The sequence below is a fragment of the Aptenodytes patagonicus genome, chromosome 4 (genome assembly GCF_965638725.1).
Source record: "Aptenodytes patagonicus chromosome 4, bAptPat1.pri.cur, whole genome shotgun sequence".
NCBI lineage: Eukaryota > Metazoa > Chordata > Aves > Sphenisciformes > Spheniscidae > Aptenodytes > Aptenodytes patagonicus.
In genome coordinates, this window is record NC_134952.1 from 20,948,791 (window position 1) to 20,972,247 (window position 23,457).

The 23,457-nt window shown below is 36.7% G+C and overlaps 1 protein-coding gene across 7 annotated transcripts in view; it reads left to right on the forward strand.

Moving 5' to 3' along the window:
• RBPJ (recombination signal binding protein for immunoglobulin kappa J region) overlaps nucleotides 1-23,457 on the forward strand; it is a 162,799-nt gene that overhangs the window by 123,544 nt on the left and 15,798 nt on the right. For 6 of the 7 annotated variants that reach the window (XR_012995163.1, XM_076336061.1, XM_076336063.1 and 3 more), the window contains 6 exons: nucleotides 6,073-6,111; nucleotides 10,078-10,173; nucleotides 19,760-19,925; nucleotides 21,077-21,251; nucleotides 22,746-22,883; nucleotides 23,098-23,210. Coding sequence is in view for 6 of the 7 variants with exons in the window: in XM_076336059.1 (XP_076192174.1) it covers nucleotides 6,073-6,111; nucleotides 10,078-10,173; nucleotides 19,760-19,925; nucleotides 21,077-21,251; nucleotides 22,746-22,883; nucleotides 23,098-23,210 (727 nt within the window). In the remaining variant the exon portion in view is untranslated. The remainder of the gene's footprint in view (nucleotides 1-6,072; nucleotides 6,112-10,077; nucleotides 10,174-19,759; nucleotides 19,926-21,076; nucleotides 21,252-22,745; nucleotides 22,884-23,097; nucleotides 23,211-23,457) is intronic. The other variant, XM_076336060.1, reaches the window with a different exon arrangement.

Consider the following 23,457-nt stretch of genomic DNA (forward strand, 5'->3'; position numbering starts at 1 on the left):
CATGTTTTCACCTAACCTGAGAATATTAAGTTTGAGCAAAGCTAGTTAGTGTACTTGTAAAATTAATGTTAGCGCACTTGTTCATTACTTGATGGGCAGTAAAGAGGTAAAAAAAAGAGTAAGTTCACTTCCCATTCTGTGAATGGGGAAAAGAAGTTTGAATGGCGAACTGGGACTTGCTAAATAAAAAGGATGGACTTGAAAAGAAGAATGACTTGGGACATGATGTGGGAGAAAAGTTATTCCTACAGACTGGGAAAAGAGTTATTAGAACAAGTGTAACTTGCTGCAACAGCAAGTGATTATGGTGTGACTAATGCTTACACTCATGTTTGCAGTGCAGTGTGTTAGGGAAATACTAATAAAATACAGTTTGCACTGAATTAGTTTTGTGAATTGAAACGGTAACTTGACTGTATGTCCAGAATTCCAATACATACACCTGAAATGGCGCTTAGTCTTGGATAGTAAGATAACAAAAACAGGAAAGGAAAGGAACTTGGAGAGCATTCAGATATAATGTTATATAACTTATAATTAAGATTTCAAATTATATATATTTAGCTTGTTTAATAACCACTATAGGAATAGAACTATGACACATTTTTAGTTTCCTCTCCTGTATATTTGTTATCCATCAATCTGCATATTTTCAAGATGTAAACAAGAGGAGGAAAAGAAATACTGAATATAAAAAGAAATTCCAGAACAGTGAAATCCAGGGAGAACTTACGCAAGAAAAATGTTGCAGTCTCTGTCATCTCTGACAGGTAACCTTGAAATGTCTGAACTGGTTCATTTTTCAACATGTCAGTCAAATACGAAAGTTTGAAATAACAGCAATCATAGCTTGTACAACATCTGTCATTTAGTACAAAACCATTGATAATGTGTTTCTTGCACTTTCAAATGGGCTGTCTTAATATCAGAAAAATTAAAAAGCCTCTTAGTCTTTTCTTCTACGTGGTAGTTACTGATGTTTTTGTACTTCAGGTTGCATTGTCAATACAAGTATCTACATCCAGTTGCAAACATATGGAAAGAGTAAACCAGATGAACTGTTAAATGAAATACATGTGATGCCTTTTTTTTTTTTTTAAATTTTCATGTCTTTTTTTGTATATCTTGAGTTTTGCAATGTGACTGAAAATCTGACATCCTGGATGCAATTGCTGCTGTGGAATATATCAGGTTCATGGGAGTATATATACTGGACTGTGCCTGCTAATGGACAATTAAGGAAAGAATATGAAAGACAGGGTAAATGTAGACTGTTTTTTTTTTAACTCCCGGTAACTTCTTTGCTGCTGGTAGAATGTGGTTTAGGTTTTCCTGAGAACAAGGTTGTAAAAAATAGGTCATGCTGAATGGAAGCTGATGGAGTCCTGTACCAGACTTTCATTTAATCTTTTGAGTCCATTTGTGCTTTCAGCCTCCACGATATCCTCTAGCAATATGTTTCACAACTTAGTTATAACAGTGTTTGTAGAGCACGGAAATTTTTTTTTTTATTCTAAAATGAAATTTTCAGATATTAGATATATTTCCTAATTCCTGTGTTTGTGAGAGAGAATAACCATCTCCTTTTCACATTTTGCATATCTTTTATTAGTCTCTTAGGTCTTTGCCTCTGTTTGTCACTTCTTCCTCATGCTCTCACTCTCACTAAAGGCTAAAGAGTTTTAGCCAATTGCATATGAAAACTGTTGATCACCCATATTGACTTTTGTGGTATCTTTTATTACTCTGAGATAGCTTTTTTCCGCTACGTTTTCAGTGAACTTCAGGCAGTTTTCAGAATTGTGGGGGTGTGGCAGAATAATGCTATGACATGGTAATGTCTGTGTTTCCTATTCCATTCTTAATCATTCTTGAATTCTAACTTCTTTGACTCTTGCTATTGAGCTAGGGAGGTTTTTTACAGGATGTGTAAGAATGCAATGTCAGTCAACCTTATTCATGTACATATTGGTCACTTATTTAAATAGTATGATTTATAGCATTCCTGTACAAGTCTCATTAATTTTTCCTAAAATATAGTTATCCCTGTGAAAATGTCTACTAATCTAAGTGGTTTGTAGGTTAAGTCATAGAGTTCTTAGCTCTGAAGAACATTTATGGGATCTTTGGAATGATTTTGGGGTGGTACAGGAAAGTGCTGTTCATTGACACCAAGGCTAGGGTACATAACCATCAGTCATCTGTCAAGAGGACATTATCGAGGAAAAAGTAGCTGAATTTAATTTAGAGATAGTAAAAAATTTGACTTACAGTAAGTAAATGTGAATATGTAATTTCTTCTTATTCTACCTCTCCCTCTAATGTATATTGAAAGAATAATAAAAGATCTACCAGATCTACCAAATGATGCATAGAATTATGCATCATCTCTTTGGAAGGTTCATGTTGCTAAGGGTAGCATTTATACGTGTTCACAAGTTGATTACAGTGACATTAACTTTATTTTGGATGGAGGAGGCTAGGGAAAGCTGGCATGTGATTTATAAAGGTACTGCACTGAGCATCAGATGATCAGAGTTTACGCTGTGCATCTCTAGAGCGACTCAGTGCTTTAGGTCTGCCTCTGAAGAATGGGGATTTTGGTACTTTTTCCTGTGCTGTATATTCAGGATTTGACTAAAGAAAAAGGTGGGCTTTATTTCTTTATGTAATTGCAACTGTTTTGTGTAGATGCCTTGTTAATAAAGCTCTTTTTAGGCAGCAATAAGCATACGTGCAAGGGGAATGTATCTGCTGCGTTCCAGAGTTCTGCATGGGTAGATGTTGCCTTAGGGGAGTGTAAGATTTTGTCTGGGAGGTTTTCTGTGTTAATGCAGTTTCTGATACACTAGTGTCCTCATCTTGGACTGGATCTGTTGGCCACAGTACAAGCAAGTGTGGTGTGCTTAATGCCTCCTTTGCTCCAAAATAGGCACCTCAATTTTTTTCATGGTGAATTAAAATGTGCAGAGGGATTGAAACAAAGACTGTAGTTCTACTCAAAATCAGGGAGCTAATCTATAGGGATGTTGTTTGTCTGTAGATTATTGCTTAAAGGTAATCTGTTGTCTAGTTGTGAGGCACAGACAGGTGAATCCTCTGCCAGATACAATGATCCTAGGTCTTCAGGGGAGAGCAGTAACTGCATAGATAGTACTGGGGGAAGGGGGGTGGGATATGCACGCCTACTCACACTGTTATCCAGGGAAAATCAGAGGCACAGGGCGTGCTTGGGAGATGAAGCTAGGCAGATCCTGAAAAGATAAGTGGTAGAAGCAGAAAGGCTTTGGGATATAACTTCCCTGCTGCCAAACTGCAAAGCTGTTTGGGTTTTCTAGTTACCTTTTGGCATTAGACAGGTGGACTCTGCGCTGGGTCAAAAACTGGCTGGACGGCCGGGCCCAGAGAGTTGTGGTGAATGGAGTTACATCCAGTTGGCGGCCGGTCACGAGCGGTGTTCCCCAGGGCTCAGTACTGGGGCCGGTCTTGTTTAATATCTTTATTGATGATCTGGATGAGGGGATTGAGTGCACCCTCAGTAAGTTTGCAGATGACACCAAGCTGGGCGGGAGTGTTGATCTGCTCGAGGGTAGGAAGGCTCTGCAGAGGGACCTGGACAGGCTGGATCGATGGGCCCAGGCCAACTGTATGAGGTTCAACAAGGCCAAGTGCCGGGTCCTGCACTTTGGCCACAACAACCCCATGCAGCGCTACGGGCTTGGGGAAGAGTGGCTGGAAAGCTGCCTGTCGGAAAAGGACCTGGGGGTGCTGGTTGACAGCCGGCTGAACATGAGCCGGCAGTGTGCCCAGGCGGCCAAGAAGGCCAATGGCATCCTGGCCTGTATCAGAACTAGTGTGGCCAGCAGGAGTAGGGAAGTGATCGTGCCCCTGTACTCGGCCCTGGTGAGGCCGCACCTCGAATACTGTGTTCAGTTTTGGGCCCCTCACTACAAGAAGGACGTTGAGGTGCTGGAGCGTGTCCAGAGAAGGGCAACGAGGCTGGTGAGGGGTCTGGAGAACAAGTCTTCTGAGGAGCGGCTGAGGGAACTGGGACTGTTTAGCCTGGAGAAAAGGAGGCTGAGGGGAGACCTCATCGCTCTCTACAACTACCTGAAAGGAGGTTGTAGCGAGGTGGGTGTCGGTCTTTTCTCTGAAGTAACAAGTGATAGGACGAGAGGAAATGGCCTCAAGTTGCGCCAGGGGAGGTTTAGATTGGATGTAAGGAAAAATGTCTTTACTGAAAGAGTGGTGAAACATTGGAACAGGCTGCCCAGGGAAGTGGTGGAGTCCCCATCCCTGGAGGTATTTAAAAGACGTGTAGATGAGGCGCTTAGGGACATGGTTTAGTGGGCATGGTGGTGTTGGGTTGACGGTTGGACTCGATGATCTTAGAGGTCTTTTCCAACCTCAATGATTCTATGATTCTATGATTACAAATATCAATGTAGTGATACATACCACAGAGAAAAATATAAATGAAGTATGTATCCAATAGACCTCGAAACTTAAAATATATAGAAACAAATCTTGCAGCAAGAATTTTAGTTTCATTGTTTCATTTAAAGTTAAAACAAAGCCAAACAAGTGAACAGTATACTAACAACAACAAAGTAAAACGTGAAAGGAACTTATGTCTGGTCGGAAAAGTAAGTTTTGATTTCATTGTTTAAACAGAAAAAAATAATTTGGCGTCACTTGCTTATTCAATTCCTCTACATAGAGTGGACTACCAGTACTTTAGAAGTCTAATTTCTCAAGTCTTGAAAAATAACTTCAAAATTTGCTGAATGTTGTTGTCGCTGTCTTTTCAGGAGAGTGCTATTCGGCTCAACTATATAAATGGCAATAGCTATGTATTTTTACTTTGTACATTTCTAGAATTACTTAAATGAAATAGGAATGTATCAAATCATTCCACCACCAGTTGCTGTAGAGTTCAGGACGGATCCACTGCATGAACAGGGGAATTTCTTGTCATGTCATTTAGCGATCAAATTCTTGTTGTCCTAGGGAGCCTCCAACACTGTTGTAGGGCAGTATTAGGGGAGGGGTTTTTCATTATCCAGGAAGCATAAAGGGAAAGATATGCCTACTTACCAAAGAGTTCGGCAAGTCATAGAGATATTTATGAACACTGGCAGCAGAAGCACAGTCGCTTATGCCTCAGTGGTTTTGTTTTGGTTTGGTTTGGTTTTGTTTTTTTTTCTCCTCCCCTCTCTTCCCTCTGTGTCCTCATTTTAGCTTGTGGTTATACTTCCTTACCAGGTTGAGCAGATGTACATTGCTGGGTATGGCCTTCCTTTTTTCAGGTCTTTTACCTGACCATTTTGGTTTACTCTGAGAATGTTTTTGTTAATGAAAATGTTTGTCCTGTGTAAATTCACTGTCTTATGTAAATAAAGACTTTTGTGGAAAGTCTTAACCTAGTGTAAAGAGTGTACTGTCTCTCAAGAACAGTGTTAAAGCACTGAAAGAAATATAGCTGTGTCAAAACACTTTATGGCTAAAAAACGTTAAGTGTATAGCAGGATATTTCTGGATCATGCTTGGCTACATTCCATGAGAGAGATTTTTCTTATAATTCTGTACTGGCACGTATGAAATACGTTGTCATCCTTTTTGTAAGAAGTCATTAAGGAAAAACAGATTTCTGAGAAATTGTCTTGATGGGAAGCATTCACTGTGATTTGTCAACTCAGAGATAAGTCTGTTAAAAAGCAGTTATTAACATATAGAAATTGTTGGCACTTCTGGTCAATGCTATGGCAAAGATCTTCTAGTTATTTACATACTTGTGATATCTGAACTTTTGAAAAGTGATTCAGAGAGAAAGTAAATGTGACTAGCAAAGAAAGTTATCTAGTGTTCCAAATAAAAAAAGCCTCTGCTATTGTGGGAAAAGCTGTTGCAAGGAGGTGGTTGATATTTTAACAGTAATCTATCTAGGAAACTACAAAGAAAAGACACCAAATTCCAATACATTTTCAAGAATTGTAAAATTGGAATAGTATTTCACTGTAAAATTATGACTAAACACTTTTGTTTTAAATTAGCAACTTCTTCTTTTTTCAGGAAATTTGGAGAGCGACCTCAACCGAAACGGCTCACCAGGTAAGCAGTAAAGAAATTACGTTTTTAACAATTTTCTGAAGTTACCCTTTTCATTCTCAGAAGGATTTCTAAGTTAAAAAATTGTGGCTTGCTAATCCTAGAATTTTAAATATCAGAGCTTTTCAATTATTGTATGCAATCAGCAGCCAGAAGTAAAATTTTGAACAGTGAGTGGCTTGTTTTTAATATGATGCTCAAAATGCCTTTTCAAAAATGGTATTGTCTTCACATATCAGTTAGTGTATATTATTCACTAGGATGTGAATCTCCTTAGTTGTAAATCACCAGGAATGAGCCGGATTTCTGTTCTGGGGTAAAAGTGTCTGGTGAGGTCATGTAAAATAACACTTTTTACTACCTGTCATGCAGCAGGTAAGAGCAAAATGAACACAGTGCTGTCAGTGATCTTAACCAATTTTTGGTGAAATCTAAACAGTCAGAGATAGTATTAAATAGTACCATCAAGTCAATCCGTTCTGAAAAGTGTTTAGAGTGACTGGAGTACCGTGCCTGAGTTGCTCCTGGTCTGCCTGGGAAGTATTTATAGTAGAAGCTGTTAAGTAGTTACCATTTTTTTCAAACTGTTGTAACACAGTCTATGCAAATATTTATTATTCTGTGCCACAAACTGTGCCAATTATAAGTAGCTACTGAGTTTAAAATCCACTGTTTGCTTGAAGTACAAAAGATGTGCAATTTTTTTATGGTTTTGTGTGGTAATAGTGCTGTATAAAGACATGGAAACCCATTGTCACTCTGACCTACTTCTGTTTTGAATGAAATCATGATGCCTCGTGTAAAGCATGGGATGGAGGAGAGTATTTACATTTTGTGTTGGGGCTATCTGTCTCATTGCATTTCTGGATAAGCTTCAGGTTAGCTTGTGTCATTGTTAAATGCAGTCATTTCAGTGCAAAATTGATCTATACTGACTTAGAAGTAACTGAAAAAACATTGCTGTTTCCTGTTGGTCTACCTATTTTCAGGGATATTTAAAGGTACTAAGTTTAAGTCATGAACTGTTTTCCATCTTGAGCAGTAACACCTGTTAGTATCACCCTGAAGTTACTGATAGAATTTCTCTTCTGTGATTTAAGAACAACAATAAAATTATGACTAATCAGTGTAAGGTCTTTTAACTAAGTTATCTATTAACTATAGTGACTCTAAATTTCGTGTGCAGGATTTTAGCTACTAGATGTGCCAGGTACTCTTTCTGTGAGTACAGGGTAGGCATCTGGGAACTGCTAGCCATCCTTCAAAGCAGTATCTTGTAAACCTTTTCTATACTGATAGAGACTGGAAACAAGCAACCTAACTCTTCCTCTGAGGAGAAAAATGCTGAAATGGAAAAAACCGTCACACAAATTTTTAAGAGTATGATTTGTTTATGTAATGCTAAAAAATGTATCTGTAAACGCTTAAAGGCATTTAGTTCAATTATTGGAAAATTATTCTGATTTTTTTGTGTAAAGGCAGTCCTGTTTGTCTAATAATCTATTCATCGTCATGCAAGATCCAGCTGAACAACACTACTTTGTTCATACTGTGCTGGTTGTTTTTATGTGTAAACTATAATAGTACTACCTTCGTGGAGAATTTTAAGTTTTAATAATGAAAAATGTCGTGTAAGAATTGCAATGGTTATGTGTTTTCTTTTATCAGTGGGAGGGGTTGGAGGGGAACATTCCTAATTCTCCTAGGAGCTTGGATTGCACAAGTCCACTGTAGCAACAGACAAGTAGAAAAGGCAGAATTTCTTCCTCGTACAATGCTAAATAAACATTAGATAGCACCTAGTGTTTTTGTGCGTGGGTTGCTGGTTTTCAGTGTTGTTTTTTAATGGTAGTCAAGTCTAAAGTTTTTAGTGTGACAGATGTTCTTAATTTAGTATGACAGTACTCTTAATAGAGTATTTCAAATTGTCAGATAAGTTTTTAAACCACTTAAATGCAGCTAATGTATATCATAATGAAATGTATAATAATAATTTCACAGTGAATTTTGTTTTGTGGTTTAAAATATATTCTTAAACAATAGTTGTAAATAAAGTAAGTCTGTGCGCTTTAAGACAGTTCTTCCATCTGTGCTTTCATGGATAAACATCAGTTTTACCAATGTCAAATGTACATAGATCAAGTTAGTCCAAATTTAAAACAGTAATTCAAGTCTTTGCTCTTATATCCTGCTATTTACACAGAAAATCTAGCACACACATCACTGTCTTACGTAGGCATGACAAATGCAAGAATTTACAAAACATCATTAGCAAAGCTGGATTGTTGTCCAGCACGCCCCACCCCCCAATCTGCTTGCTTTCCTCTGTGAAACTATATGTGGGGATTTCTTTTGGAAAAGGTCTTGTCCACAAAATACTGCTTTTTATCTTGCATCTTTTTTCACTGGAAATGTTTGGTTTTCTAGATCTGTCCAAAGGGAATTCAACAGTTGGGTGCAGTTCACAGAAAAAACCCCCAAAAATCCCTCTTCTGTAGGGTTTCATCTCTCATATGACTTCCTGTTAAATTCATAATTTGTTTCTCTGGTTGATGACTTTGAAGATGAGTGCATTGGTGGGCATTCAACCTGCAAAAGCTCCTCCAGGGACTTAAAAGTGTTCCTGTCAGCACTCCGACACAGCTAAACCCTAGGGTGTTGAATTTGGCATGCTGCTTAATGAGCAGTTAGATTATTATACAGAAGAATGATAGGGTGTATTGTTCTCTTATTTCTCTCAAGGAATCGCTGTTGGTGTGTTTGAGGTAATTATAGCTTTTATATGACGTCTGTCATTACAGTGATGATGAACAATAGAAAATCTAATTTTTTTTTTTTAACCTGATTGTATGCAGGAAGTAGAGGCTTTCTCTAGAAAACTAGATGAAACGTCCTGGTTTTGGCAGGGATAGAGTTAATTTCCTTCCTAGTAGCTGGTACAGTGCTGCGTTTTGGATTTAGGGTGAGAACAATGTTGATAACACACCCATGTTTTAGTTGTTGCTAAGTAGTGCTTACACTAGTCAAGGACTTTTCAGCTTCCCATGCTCTAGTGACTGAGAAGGCTGGAGGTGCACAAGAAGCTGGGAGGGGGCACAGCCAGGACAGCTGACCCAAACTGGCCAAAGGGACATTCCATACCATGTGACGTCATGCTCAGTACATAAGCTGGGGAAAGCTGGCCGGGGGGGCCGCTGCTTGGGGACTGGCTGGGTACCGGTGGGCGGGTGGTGAGCAATTGCATTGTGCATCACTTGCTTTGTGTATCATTATTATTATTATTATTACTATTATTATTTTATTTTATTTCAATTATTAAACTGTTTTTACCTCAACCCATGAGTTTTTCTCACTTGTGCTCTTCCAATTCTCTCCCCCATCCCACCGGGGAGGGGAGTGAGCGAGCGGCTTTGTGGTGCTCAGTTGCTGACTGAGGTTAAACCACAACAAACAATAAGCTGAAGAATTTAACTTTTTCTTAGTATCTTCACAACCAAAAGAAAACTATATAAACATTGCATTGATTTAGTTAATAGCTTAAACAAAATTTCAGAACAACTTGTCATTATCATGAGAGACTAAATTGGCTAAGGAGACAGTATTGAATTAATAAAGTGTGTTCTAATCAAATATTTGTGGCATGGTACTTTATAAAATTGGGCTTTGAACATGGCATAGTGATTGGCGTTTGTACGATTTTATATCACAAGCATCTTTTTTTCTGGAAAATGTAGTAATTGTAAATGACCACAGATCCCTACTGCTAGCTTCATGCAAGATAGTTGCTTCTTTTTGCTGTGTAATTGTCTTAAAAAACAAGACAAACTCCTCTTGACCCTATTAATGGTTGCCTTTTTTGAATTTCAGGTGTTTTGGGGTTTTTTTGGTCCTAAAGCTGTCTTTGGATTATTATAGTTACAAACAAAACCAAAAGAACTTTCAAAGCTTATTTTGTCTTTTAATTTTTAGGGAAGCAATGCGAAATTACCTAAAGGAGCGAGGTGATCAAACAGTGCTAATACTCCATGCAAAAGTTGCGCAGAAATCGTATGGAAATGAAAAAAGGTAAGTGTCTATTCTTTCCTGGCTTCCCTCTACAGCTCCCAGCTGGGGAAACTATAGTGTGTCGTCTGGTACATAGTACATTGCAGAATTCCTCAGATTGTACTATATTCTGAAGAAACATAAAACAAAGTGTGTTCTTGTAAATCATTTAATTATGTAACAAATGCTGCAAACCTGTGGCATTCAATGTAGTGATGCCTGTTTCTACCAACAGGTTCTGTATCTGTGGGTGAAGTTTTTCTTCCATTGACCTAAAATGGCTTAAATTTTAAACCTTCCATTTTAAGTCTGGAGTAAACAAGGCGATTAATGGTGACTATTTGTAGAGGAGTGTTTTCCTGAGTAATTTAAAATTAATATGAAAGGGAGATTGCTAGCCTCAGTAAGAGACTTTTCTGAATCAGATCTGTAATAGCTTTAAAAAGAATGACAGGGCAATCATAACCATATTTACGATAAACATTCTTTCGTAAAAATCAGTACAGTACAAGTTACAATAATAGGTAGTTTTCTAAGGGACAGAATCTACAGGGAGACGTGAAGATGAATGCTTGTTAGGCAAAGGTGAATTTCCTGCAGTCTTCTCTATGTGATGTTTTTATTGCATGACTAGTGTAGAAGCAAGTAGGGTGGTCCTTCATATGCAGATTTCTAGTCCTCTCATGATGAAATAGAATTTTCTTTAAGTATAAATGATACTTTCCTACCTTAAATTTCACTAAAATAAATAGTGCAGTATTTGGTTAGTTTTCAGATACTTTGTATTATTAATATTTGTTCACCACAAAAGACCACATATTCAGCACATTAGTGGTTTTGAAGTTTTAACCTTTCTTTCACCACTGTTGTGTAAGTCCTGTTACATCATTATGTTTTTTACAGTTTTCTGAGATTTGAGATTTTAACATATTTATGTATGAAAGTGTTAGAAAACAGGAATGTTAGAATTAAGCCTGCAAAGTTCTCAGTTCATTGCTACCAATCTAAATCACACTTCTGATGTCTGTGAATCACAGAGATGCAGACTATATTTTCAACTGTTCTTCAGTATTCTGTGCCTGAGTACTTGTCTTTCAATATGTGTCGTCTTTTCTATTAGCCAGTGTCTCAAGACCTTTCTTTTGGGCAGCGTCCAGGTTCTGCAGCTCCATGGAATTGTTTACTCAAAGTGCTTTTTAGATCTTTCTGAAACACACACAGCATACTTGTCTGCTTCTATCTGCTATATAACTGTACAGCCCTCTTGCTCACTGCCACGCTTAAATGCAAAAGGGTTGCATTGCAAGGCCTTACTAGCAGTAAATGACAACTTTAACCGTTTGCAGCAAACTCAACAGCCAAAAAGATTTATCATGACAATATAGGGACCTCTGATTGTTATCTTCTCAGATTGTATTGTCATTCAAGAGTTGCATAGTTAACTCATCACTGCAGATGAGTTAAGCATACTACTCCCAAAAAATGAGGGGTGTGCCTGAAGATAAGAAAGTGACTTTCTAAACAGTCTATCTGTAACTTCAGTTGGTTTGTTCTCCTGGGGCCAGAGTAGTTCATGAGGGCAGGAACATTTTGCAAAGCTGTCCTGTGTATCATCATTTTGGAGAACAAATTGCATCAAAAGAAGGGAGAAAATAAAAAGATAAAGTATGTAATTTTGATTAATAAGTTCCATTACTGTTTGGAAAACTTACATAATTGTTCTGAAGAATACAGGGCAAAGCTTCAAATTGTTATTTGCTAACAGTTTCTGAAAGCTCCTGTGTGTGTTTCATAGTGTTGCCATAAATTCCTGTTGCCTTGAAAATATTTGTGTATATTTCACTTGATGCTGTTAAAGTCACGGTGGCACATACATTACCTAAGTACTGGTAATGTTCAGTAAACTAGTCACTGGTTTCTCACTGCTTGAAATGATTGCTAACTGGAATTAGGCATTCTTTTACCACTTTAGATTTTGTGAGGTGCAGTTCAGTTCCCTATCTCAGCACAGCTGCATTTGTTCATGAAAGGTATCTCAGATTCACCTCTTTAAAAATGGAAGCATGTCAAATAAGTGTAGAGAATTTCAGAGCTTTGCAAAAGATGACTAGGAATGAAAATGGTTGGATGTTTGTTATAAAATAATATGATGGTGAAATGATTGCCATTCTGATATGGGTATGAAATGAAAGTTTGGAATACATATTAAGACTTCATTTTTCAGTTTAAATATTTTAGTTTTTCTTATGTTTTAATGCGCCATTTAGACTGTCTGGTACTGTTCTGCTAATTCCCAGACTGTTAGCATCAGTAATGATGTCCTGTTGTTATCAGCGTACAGAAAAATGCCATTTATTAAATCCTTGGATCCATGTGTGCCCTAAGGTACTTAGTGAAACTGAATAATGAATTAGCTTCTTTCTTTCTTTTTTTTTTTTAGGGGTTTTTTTAGGGTTTTGGGGTGGGGTTTTTTTAGGCTTTTTTAATTGCTTCTGTTTTATTCATAGCAGAATGTGCCCTTTGGTTCTTCATATTGCTGGACTGAGCAAAATTAGTAAAGGTTTAAGGCTGCTTTATGCAACTGGTCAATCACGTTTTCACCATTTTTACATTAAATACCATTTCTGAAGTGAGTTGTTTTCCTTTATAGACAGAAGCCTATTTCATACCTGTTTTTATGGAGAAATTTCATGTTTTCCATGGGACTTCATTATGGCATGGATATAATTGGTTAATTTTTGATCCATAAAGAATAAGTTAAATAGCACCATGTTTGTAACTAAGAATACAAGTTACAAAAGGAATGATTTCTTAGATTTGACATGTCTTTCAAGTAAATATAGAACCTAAAAAAACCCTAAACAAACTTCCACCTTTTGTTCCAGTCTTTAAACCTTGTCTGTTGTGAGGTCATGGAAAATATTTATCATTAATAAACTTTGCATGGCATAATTAAAAGGTTAGCACAATAACTACCTTTCAGTGTTTTGACGAGGCTTAGTAGATGGTGAAATACTCTGTTGAAAACGCACTGTAGACGGCGCAGATCTCACGTAGTGTGGCCTGGTTTAAATAGGCCTCCCAGAAGCACAATTCCAGGTTGTTGCCACGTGCATGGAGACTTTCTGGGTTAATCTGAGCGTGTTCTTGATACTTGTCCCTAAATAACATTAATTAAAGGAGGCTTCTTTCTTTTTTGAGTGAACTCTTCTTATTAGCCTTGCTCTTCCCAAAGTTAATGTTGTTTAGTTTAACAAAGAAGCCAGGAGGTAAGAAGCTCAGGGATGGACTTTAGTTGAATTTAAGACTTTTTGCCTAATGTTTCCCTTTGGATGGCTGTCATCTTTCAAAGGCATTCAGCTGATAGAGGCTCAGGTGATGTTTAGTCCTGATGAGCGTGGGTGTTTGGCTTGCGCTTCCTGTATTTTTTCCATATTTACTGTTCACTGGGACTTCTCTCTTCAGAGTCTGAACAGTGTGAACATTCAACAGTTTAAAGGACTGAAGTGTTTTGGATTCCAAGACATAGTTCATCAAAGACTGTGAGCCAGATTGGTATTTGTGGATTACATGCTGTTCTGAGTTTAAACGTTATCACTACTGATTAGCCTGAGAGTGGTCTAGTTGTGTCTTGTTTTACAGCTGTTAGCGAAGGAGCTCCTGTACTTTCTGCTCAATTACTTTCCTTCACTGAACTGAGCGTGCCTGCCCTCTGGTTAATGCTCTTGTTATTGAGAGCATAGCCTTTTCCAGGGCCTACCCCATGACTCTACTACTTCACCCTTAGCACCCTAGCACCTAATGATTTTTCATTTATTTGTTGTTGTATTGAATTCTTTAGTGGATATTGTTAGTTCTTTCAGCTCCTAAAAAGGACAGAAGACTGCTGAGTAGTTTCATGCTCAGAACAACGTGCGTAATTGACAAACACACCTCCTGCCCTGACCGACTCGGAATTGACCAACAGGTACAAAGGAAAAACTTCCCTGCTAATGTCACTTTGAACATAAAACCAGCTGGTAGACACCTCTAAATCCTCCTGAAGGCAAAGACTTCTTTAAGATGAACACAGGGGTGACTTGGATGATTTGAAAAAGTAAACCTTTGTGAACAGAAGCCTGTGGTTTAAAAAGAGCATTGAATGCATCAGAACTAGGCAGCAATGACATGAGCTGATTTTATTTTGCTTTCTACTCCTTGCTTCCTGGCAAGTTCAGTTAGGGTAGCTTGTCTGCTTGAAGTGACATATTTTCTCTGTATTGATTGGCCTGAATTGACTGAAGGGGCTGAAGGAATTGAAGGCATATTGTTCTCAATAAGCCAAAGACTCAGCTTTCCACTTTCTGTTGTTGCAGTCAAGACTCAGAAAACACTAAAAATTATCTTGTTCTTCCCTTCAAGTCGTTTGGAATAAAGGGGAGCATCATTAGACAAATCTCAGCTTGGTTTTCTTGCCATGGAAAAATGTTCAGTTTCCAGTTGGTCTGATGGAACAGATTTGTCAGAACAGATGAGTAACAGCTTGCTTCTGTTTGCTGTACTGAGTTACTGAGCCCGGAGTCTAACGTGAGGTTGGTAATACTATGGTCTTTCCTCACTTGAGCAGCCCATGACATTGTAGTGTAAGAAGGCACATTACTTCTTGGAGATTGATCCTCTGACCTTTTCTGGCTAGTATCAGTCCCAATGTTAGCTTCATTTAAAACTGCCCATCGTTTTAATTATACTGATCACAAATTCTTGGAAGGTGCATAGGAGGAGCATCACAGAGAGACTCTTCTGAGAAACTAGGAGTCCGCTACAAAATGTTGTAGAGATGTGTTAAATACGTGAAGTATTTGCAGACACCCGGTATCCCAAAATGTTACCCTGGTTCAGTCACTGTGCTTTATATCAGCAAGTAGGAAGCACTGAATCTGCATCTTGTCATGCAGCTCCAACAAGGGTGGAATAGGTTTTGTCCAGGAAAGACATTCCTGGTTGTTATACTTCCAGTAATGAAAGAGCTCACAGACTTGATCCCTAACAGATCTCGTGTTTTTTAGATTAAGTTGTTAGGTGTTTACCTCACGGAAGAATGTCCTGTGTTGTTTTACTGCTCATTCGGCAAGGAATTGCCAGTCTGCTCATGGCATAGAGAAGAGGTATTAAAAGAATATGTTATAAATCCAGTGAGGAAATTACATCCTACATGATTTTCCACCATTACTTCTTGTACTGAAAATTCTGAACAAGCTCAGAAGAACCAGACACAGCTGCCTTTCCCTCCAACATAATTTTCTTTTTAGTATAGGTCAGATTAATACTTCAGAAGAATTTTTACCTCCTACTCAGTCTTACTTTAGTTTTGTGGTTAAAGAAAAAAGAGAGGTAGGCCCTGTAAATCAAAGGTCAAAGGAAGAGTATTTTCATTTGTTCCACCAAACTTTGTCCTACCTTATTTCCTATCACTAATACTGGAAATTACTTTACCTCAATTACTTTACTTATTTTGGGGAGGTGATTTTCTTTCTCTCTTTTCCTCTTTATAGTGATCTGAAAGCCAGCCTCTCACATAAACATTTACATTTCTATTTACATTGGAAATGTTTTATTAATGAGAGAACCTGTTTCCAGCACTTATTTTATACATATCAAAGATACTTTCTTTAATCGTCTGTGAAAATTAGAAATATGAGGATACTCATGGTTTACTCACACTATATTGGATAGAAAAATTGTAGTTAATCTCTTCTATACATGAGTTCCTGGGATTGTAAATATGAAGTAAAAAGCCCCCACACTGTACTTGTCTGTATCTGAAGGGTGAGTTAGAGGCTGACACATTAAGAAAACCCATTCAAATTGTGAATGTCCAGACTCTTAAAAGTTAAAACTTTTAAGTTTTAACCAAACTTAAAATTGTCTCGGCTTCAAAAGTTTCTTTCTTTGTTCAGTAAGTCAGTTTTCCAAGGTTTTTCTCTGTGTTCTAACTTAAAAAGAGTGCTTTAATTATTGTGGCTTGTTTTCTCATCATCAATGGGTTAAAACTTGCTTCTTATAGGTCTTCATTGCCATCTAGTGGCCACAGTTATTCAAAGGACTTGGTTTAGAATAAAACTGGACTGAAAAAGGTTATGAAAAAAGTTTGGGATTTTTTTTCTTGTGTTCTAACCAGTAAGATAAATAAAAAAGAGTACATGAGGAAGAAAGGTAAATGTGTGATGTCTGCTTTATGGTGTTATACGTACTTGGAATACAAGGGGTTTGGTTTCTTTTTTGCAAAGTGTTGCTCCATTAATAAAGTTTGATATCAATTTTTAGTCTCTGTATAATTTCTTTATTGGAAATACCTTATAATTGTTGAGAAGAAAATTAGTGGGATACATCCATTAACACTGAAAAGATCTTGTATTGTCATTCGAGTTTGAGAGTTCAAAAGCTGACTAGTTATGCGGTGTGCTTTTTCTGGCAAAAGATCAACTCTTGAATAAATGCATCTGTTGAAGTTTCTTCTCCAAAAAATTGCATTTCCTAACCTTGGAGTTAGTTCATAACCCCCATTTGAAAAGTATTGTTCATAGGGGAAACATGATGGTGGTCCTCTATCTGGGATGGCAAAGTAGAGTAGGCCTCCTAAACAGTACTTGGGGATGATCGTTGCCCTCGCTTGACCCCTTGCCAGTCTAATAAAAAGGTGACTCTTAACCTCTTGCTTCCTTCCCACCCATATATATATATATGTGTGTGTGTATCTATAATGATTTTTTAAAATGTGATCACAATTGTCTACAGTAGAAATTTTCTCAGTGTAATGCCAAAGCTGTTATTTCTTGCTTTGTTTTGATTTTCTGTTTTCCTAAAACAAGCCAAAAGTTGCAGCAATGAGTAGATGAGCCTCAGAATAGATTTTTAACAACAATTATGGTATTTACATCTAGATGTGGGGTGGTATAGGATATATAAATCAGATCAGTCATGTGAAAGTGAATATGCACCTTGTACTTTAGTATGAATTTTATGATTTTAACCATTGTCATTGCACTGTCTCCTTCACAAACATAAGTCCTCTTAAGATCATTTTTCCTTTAGGATAGAGAAGCATTTGAAGGAAATTAGGTCATGTCATCTGTGCTGATGTAATGTTTGAAACAAATGCAATTGAAAAGTAGGAAATGCATTCCTGGTTTTGAGATCAAGAATTTGTAGTAGGGACGGGAGGACTTAATTGGCATGTAACAGAAACTCACGGTGTTCTTAAATATAACCCTACTGCATCATTCAGCATCTTCATGAAGAAAGCTGGAACAGAGGTCAGGTAGCAGAAGATAAGAAGCAAAAAGCAGAATAGCAAGCAAAAAGGGGATACACAGTGTGTGTTGTTTGATAACATTTATTACTGCTTAATCTTTCTATTCATGGTGATTTTCAAATTTCAGAACTTCTATTCTTACAGCAATAAAATTGCAATAACCCATTCTAATGTCAGATAACTATAGATTTCAGCTCTATGATTCCTGGCTGGGCTAGTGGAAGTATTCTCTTGTGCTGCTACTGCAAGTGTGTTAAATTTTATTTTTGAGGTAGTTATTGTGTAGTTTCTCAAGTTGACAGTTCCATCAGGAAACATCTGCTTTGCAAATTGGCAAGTTTCTACCTGTTGCCTTGGTTCTCTGTGTTCTACATTTTCAATTGGAAGAAAAAAAATTCCAGAGCCTTCATATGACCCATAATTACCCCAAAGAGTAAAATATAAATAGTTAAAACTGATGCAATAAGCACATGAAAAAATGTTAGTTGTTAAACTTTGAATAGTTTGCTTTTACAAGTGGCTTTCTGTTAACTCATAATTCCATATTTATCAAAATTTCTATGTTTGAGAACAGTATGAACGCAATAAAAGGAGCAAATAATTGTTATTATAAGTCTTTGCTGAAATGGATTATCATAATGGAGGAAATACAGCATTTGTTTTTATTTGTTTAGAATTAAGTTTAAAAAGCAATCTGTAGGAGCAGTTTCACAAATTAATGTGCTTCTCAATCGTGCAGATCTTTTGATGTCATGTAGTGAGCTGCTTTCTACAAATTCTCTTTTGTAGGCAGTCTTTTTCAAACCAAGGCACAATACTTTTGAAAGACGTTCATAGATCTTTAAGCTGCATGCATATTGGTATATCATCAATTTTGTTGTGTTTTTAAAAAAGAGTGAAATTAAGTGAAAAATTTTCACTGTGGATTTATTGGCAAGACAGCAAGTTTGATTTTTTTTTTTTTTTGCCTGCAGGGGGTAATTTTTTCTCATTATAACTACTGAGACATTTTGAATTGCAGTAAAACTTAAAATTTGGTTGTTTCTCTAACAAAGAATATACATTAATTGTGTGCATTAACTGAAATGATTACAAATCTTTGCATTTACTTATATGGATTCTTAATATTTGCATTTTATTATTATGTGAGTATTATCTCAGGACTTTGGTTTCATCTATTAAGAATTCTGTTACTTAGAAGAGCATTTTATATCTTAAATAAAGGTAATTTTGCTGAATAGGTGAGATAAAGAAGTGTATTAGACTTGATTTTCATACTAAAGCTGACTTCCACTAATTGAGGTTTATATGGTATTTAATAGAAATAATCCATGAATTCAGTTGCCCCAAGCCAAATTTAAAAAAAAAAAAAAAAAAAAAAAAAAATCCTTCCTACCTACCTGTATAAGGTAGGAGTCGTCTTTGGATTTCGGGAACGTCAAGTTAAGCACTACTCTCCAATTTGAAATAAATTGAATAATTAAACTTTTTCAGTTATTCTCTCCCTTCGTGCCTCTTTAGCTACCTCACAACTGGATCTATTCATTCTGCTTTTTTACCTTTGATCTTAACTAAATGATGATAAAAACACTGCAGCTGTTGGCTAAACTAAAACCAAAAGTGATTAGGATTTGTGTTTTAACAATTTGCAGAAACTTCAACACCAATACATTGTATTGTATGTATAATGCTGCATTTAATTTTGAACATGTTGCTGTAAGTAGCATCTAGACTGATTTCAGTCAGTGCTGCTAAAGACTAGATCATACCTTTTACAGTTACCAACGAAGATGTAAAATCATCTATTCCATTTAAAAACAGAAGAGATTTATGCTTGGACAGAATAGACTTCCTCCTTGCTAATGATGAAACACTAAATGTTTAGGAATTATAGTCAGCAGTTGTCCATTAAATTAGTTTGTGGAACTGTTCTGTGTGTATTAATTGCTGCATCATGTTAAGCACCTACAAAAGCAAAACACTCTCATCACTTTCAAGGCCCTTTTATTTTCTTTGAGAATCTCTTCTTTGTAAGGGTAGAAAGCGTTTTGGTTTTATAGGGGATGCAGACTGTTACCTATCATATATTGAACTGGAAAGATACTCAGTGACAGTGCAACTAATGCTGACTTTCCTTGCTTTTTCTCTTTTTGATTTGCATTTTAGAAAATCTTCAAGGCAAATGAAGGGCATGCATGTATAAACTCTAATGCAAAGTGTGAATGGGCTGAGAAAGTTTCGGGTACACAACAGTTTCTGTCTCAAGAATTTTCTTGAAAGCTGTGTGTAATCTCATAATGCATTTTTCATTTTCAGGTTCTTTTGTCCTCCTCCATGTGTGTATCTTATGGGCAGTGGATGGAAGAAAAAAAAAGAGCAAATGGAACGGGATGGTTGCACTGAGCAAGAGTCACAACCTTGCGCCTTCATTGGAATAGGAAACAGTGACCAAGAAATGCAGCAGCTCAACTTGGAAGGAAAGGTAGAAGAATTGTAATAAACCACTCAGATTACTGCAAAGGATATTATTATAGCTACGTGGTGCATATTTCAAGAAATGCCCTTGCTTATTTTTGATAACTTTTGTTACACTGTAGCAGATACTACATAAGTGGTTTAAAAAAATCCCTCAAAAATATGTAGGACAGTTGAATAGGTGGATTTGGTTGATGGGATCATAGCAGGGTACTAACCTTTCATTAGTAGACTGTTGATTCAGAGTCAGTAAACTGTTAGGTTATTTGGTAGGCATCAGTGGTTAACTGAAGTAAAGTTTCTGGCCCAAACTCTGTGTCCCTCTTCCTGGCTTGCATGAATGGATAATCTCATCAAGGAAGTATCTGAACAACATCTGCTGCTAGAAGTGGTCTTTAAGTCCCTTTGCATAAAAATACAATTAAAATAGCATCTTAATAAATTTAGTAGGTTATTTTTTTACAGTGATATAAATTGCTACAAGATTTTTTTTCAAGATACTTGTGATGACTTAAACAGTTGGAATAGAACTGGCAGCACGTGAGTGCTCATTTTAGCTGGTTGTTTTATTAAGCAGTATTTTACAGCTACCTACTATTTCCAGCACAGTCTACTTAGAAATGCTTCATATGTTGCTGAATAGAAAAAGAATAATAAAAGTTCTTTTTGAGGTTTTTTTTTTAAGCTCCTGTTGTCACCTACCATAAAGACTTAGCCAAAAGTAACTTCCTAGTGTTTCAAAACCCAGTTGTCTCCCATCCTTTCAAGAAAAGTTTGGCTCAACACATTTTCTGCACAGGCAGCCTCTTGTGAATGCCTAGTGTACTACCTGTATAGCTCTACTCAAATGTAATTTTTAGTAGTGCTCTTAACCGCTCAGAGATGGCTTTGACACAGCTACAGTCTCTAATCATCTGTTTTCCAGTCCTGGTAAGGGTCTTTAGAAAGATGCTAAAGTACTGAAGTCGGGTGCTAAACTTCACAAAGCTAAACAGTAGTCATAAATTATATCCCTATGGAAGAGAGAGAAAAAGCAGTTTCTGATGTGTTTTAGAAACTATTGCATCAGTTTTCCTATTTTGTTAATAATTAAATATACATAGTTTCTTGAACTGGGCTGACTTGAAAGAAGAAACAACAGTATGTTTTCACCTACAGAATTATTGCACTGCCAAAACGTTATACATATCAGACTCAGACAAGAGAAAGCACTTCATGTTATCGGTAAAAATGTTCTATGGCAATAGTGACGACATCGGTGTGTTCCTCAGTAAACGGATCAAAGTCATCTCGAAACCTTCTAAAAAGAAACAGTCACTGAAAAATGCAGACTGTAAGTATTTTACAGTTCTTTTCTTTATGTAGCAATTCATTTTGTCTCCTACTAATTTTTTCTTTTGTATTCTGATGTCTGACTACAAAGTAAATACAATGAAATTTTCAATTTCTGTTTTCTCTAATGTATTTCAGAACTGTACACATCAGTGTATTTTAAAGTATTCCAATATAGATAGGTTATGCTGTGGAGTTTTATGCAGTCACAGTTATTATTTAGTAAATATAAAAGGCCCACCAAAAAAACTTTATTCTGAGGAGTGAATCCTTGTAGACAAATGCATAAAGAATGCTCTACCTCGGCTTTCTAAGCTGTTGGATCTCTTAAGCTGCGATGATCTGGTGCTTAGGATGTTTTGATCAGTATCAAAGAGAGAGCTTTCAGATTGTGATAAATGAGTAGCATGTTATCCAAACTACACTTAGTCACATCACAGCCGCTTTCTTACTGTCTAATGCCATTTTCATGTTGGTTTTATTTTTAATATCTTTTGCATGGTTCCTTTTAAGTAATTGGTTAAGAAATCTGTATGGTGATATTTCATCCAGATTTATTTGCTTACTGTGTTTTTCAACTAAAGGTATCTTTGGTGCTAACATATAATTGGGAGCATTTTTGCTTTTCCTCCAAAGTTTTTTGCCTGCATACCACTGGAGCACCTCAAGAGAGACCCTTTTTTTGTTTGTTTGTTTTTCTCTCTCTCTTCACTAGTGCTTTAAAAGGCTCTTCCATCTGTGTTGGGCTGGAACCCATTCACCTATGGAATGTGGCCGCTAGCTTTCCACATGGCTAAAGGCAATCTGTTACTGTGCAATTCACGCCTGTGAGCTCAGAGTATCCACTGTTGACTTTGTATTCAGACAGATAGTTTTGATGGACAGTGAATATGAACCAAGTAGAAGGAACACGCCCGTTTTGACGGCAAAATGCTGGTTGCTGATTTTTTTTTTTACGGGAGCAGACTTAGCATTTCTCTCTCTTGAATGATAAGTAAGTTCAGATCTGAGAAAATTTTGAGTTGCATGGTTACAATTTTACATAGTTATGTCTGTCTTCCTTTCAGTTGATTGTTATTTGTAAAAATAATTTTTCTTTATACTTCAAATATACTTCAAATGATCACTGAAAGTTGTCTGAGTAATTCACAAGGGCAAGCTAAAGCTTCTGCTCAAATAATCAGTTGTTGGAGAGCTATGAACAGAAGGGAGTTTTCAGCTGGCAAGCACTGGCCCATTTGGCTAAGTGGCAAAATTCTGTGAACTAGCATGTCTTTGGAGAACAGCCACTATGTATGTTATCCCTCTTGTAATTTTGTGATTATTTTTGATCTGTCACAAATATAAATACTTTCTATATTAACCAGTAGTTGAGAATTATTTCTTGATTTCCAGTATTCATCAGTTTATTTTACTGTATTTGTGACTTTTTGTTACTTTTCTATGTAATAATGAAGTAATTTTATAATCTCAAGTCTGTATGTGTTCCTTGCAGTATGTATTGCGTCAGGGACAAAAGTGGCACTATTTAATAGACTTCGATCCCAAACAGTTAGCACCAGATATTTGCACGTAGAAGGTGGTAATTTCCATGCCAGTTCACAACAGTGGGGAGCATTTTACATTCACCTCTGTAAGTAAAAATGAAGCAATATATTTTTTCACTTCCCTCCCTTCATCCCCACAAAAAAAAAGTCCTGCATTTTTTCCTCCGTATTAGTTGCCCATATGCAGATTTGTTTTGTTACTGAGTGTATATTTGATGTAATAGTGTGATGTTAAATGTTCCTCCTATCGAGGAAAACAGTGATTAAAACAAATAATGTGAAAATTCCTGTTTCACACAGTGGATGATGATGAATCGGAAGGAGAAGAATTCACAGTGAGAGACGGCTACATTCATTATGGGCAGACTGTCAAACTTGTATGCTCAGTAACTGGCATGGCACTCCCAAGACTGGTACAGTTTAATTTCTCCAATGCTGTAATTCATTTGTAGATGGCTACTTAGAGTAATTGCATAGTTGGGTTTGCATTGTTTACAATTTTTGGCTTTGTATGTTTCCTTTTGGTAATACGTTTTATATGGAAAATGGCATTCATTTTAATAAAAGCGTATTTTGATACCTGCAGATTAATTCTGTAAGCAAAGAACAGCTCATAAAATAAGCATAGAGAATTTTTCAGAATTCAAACCTGCCAAAGTA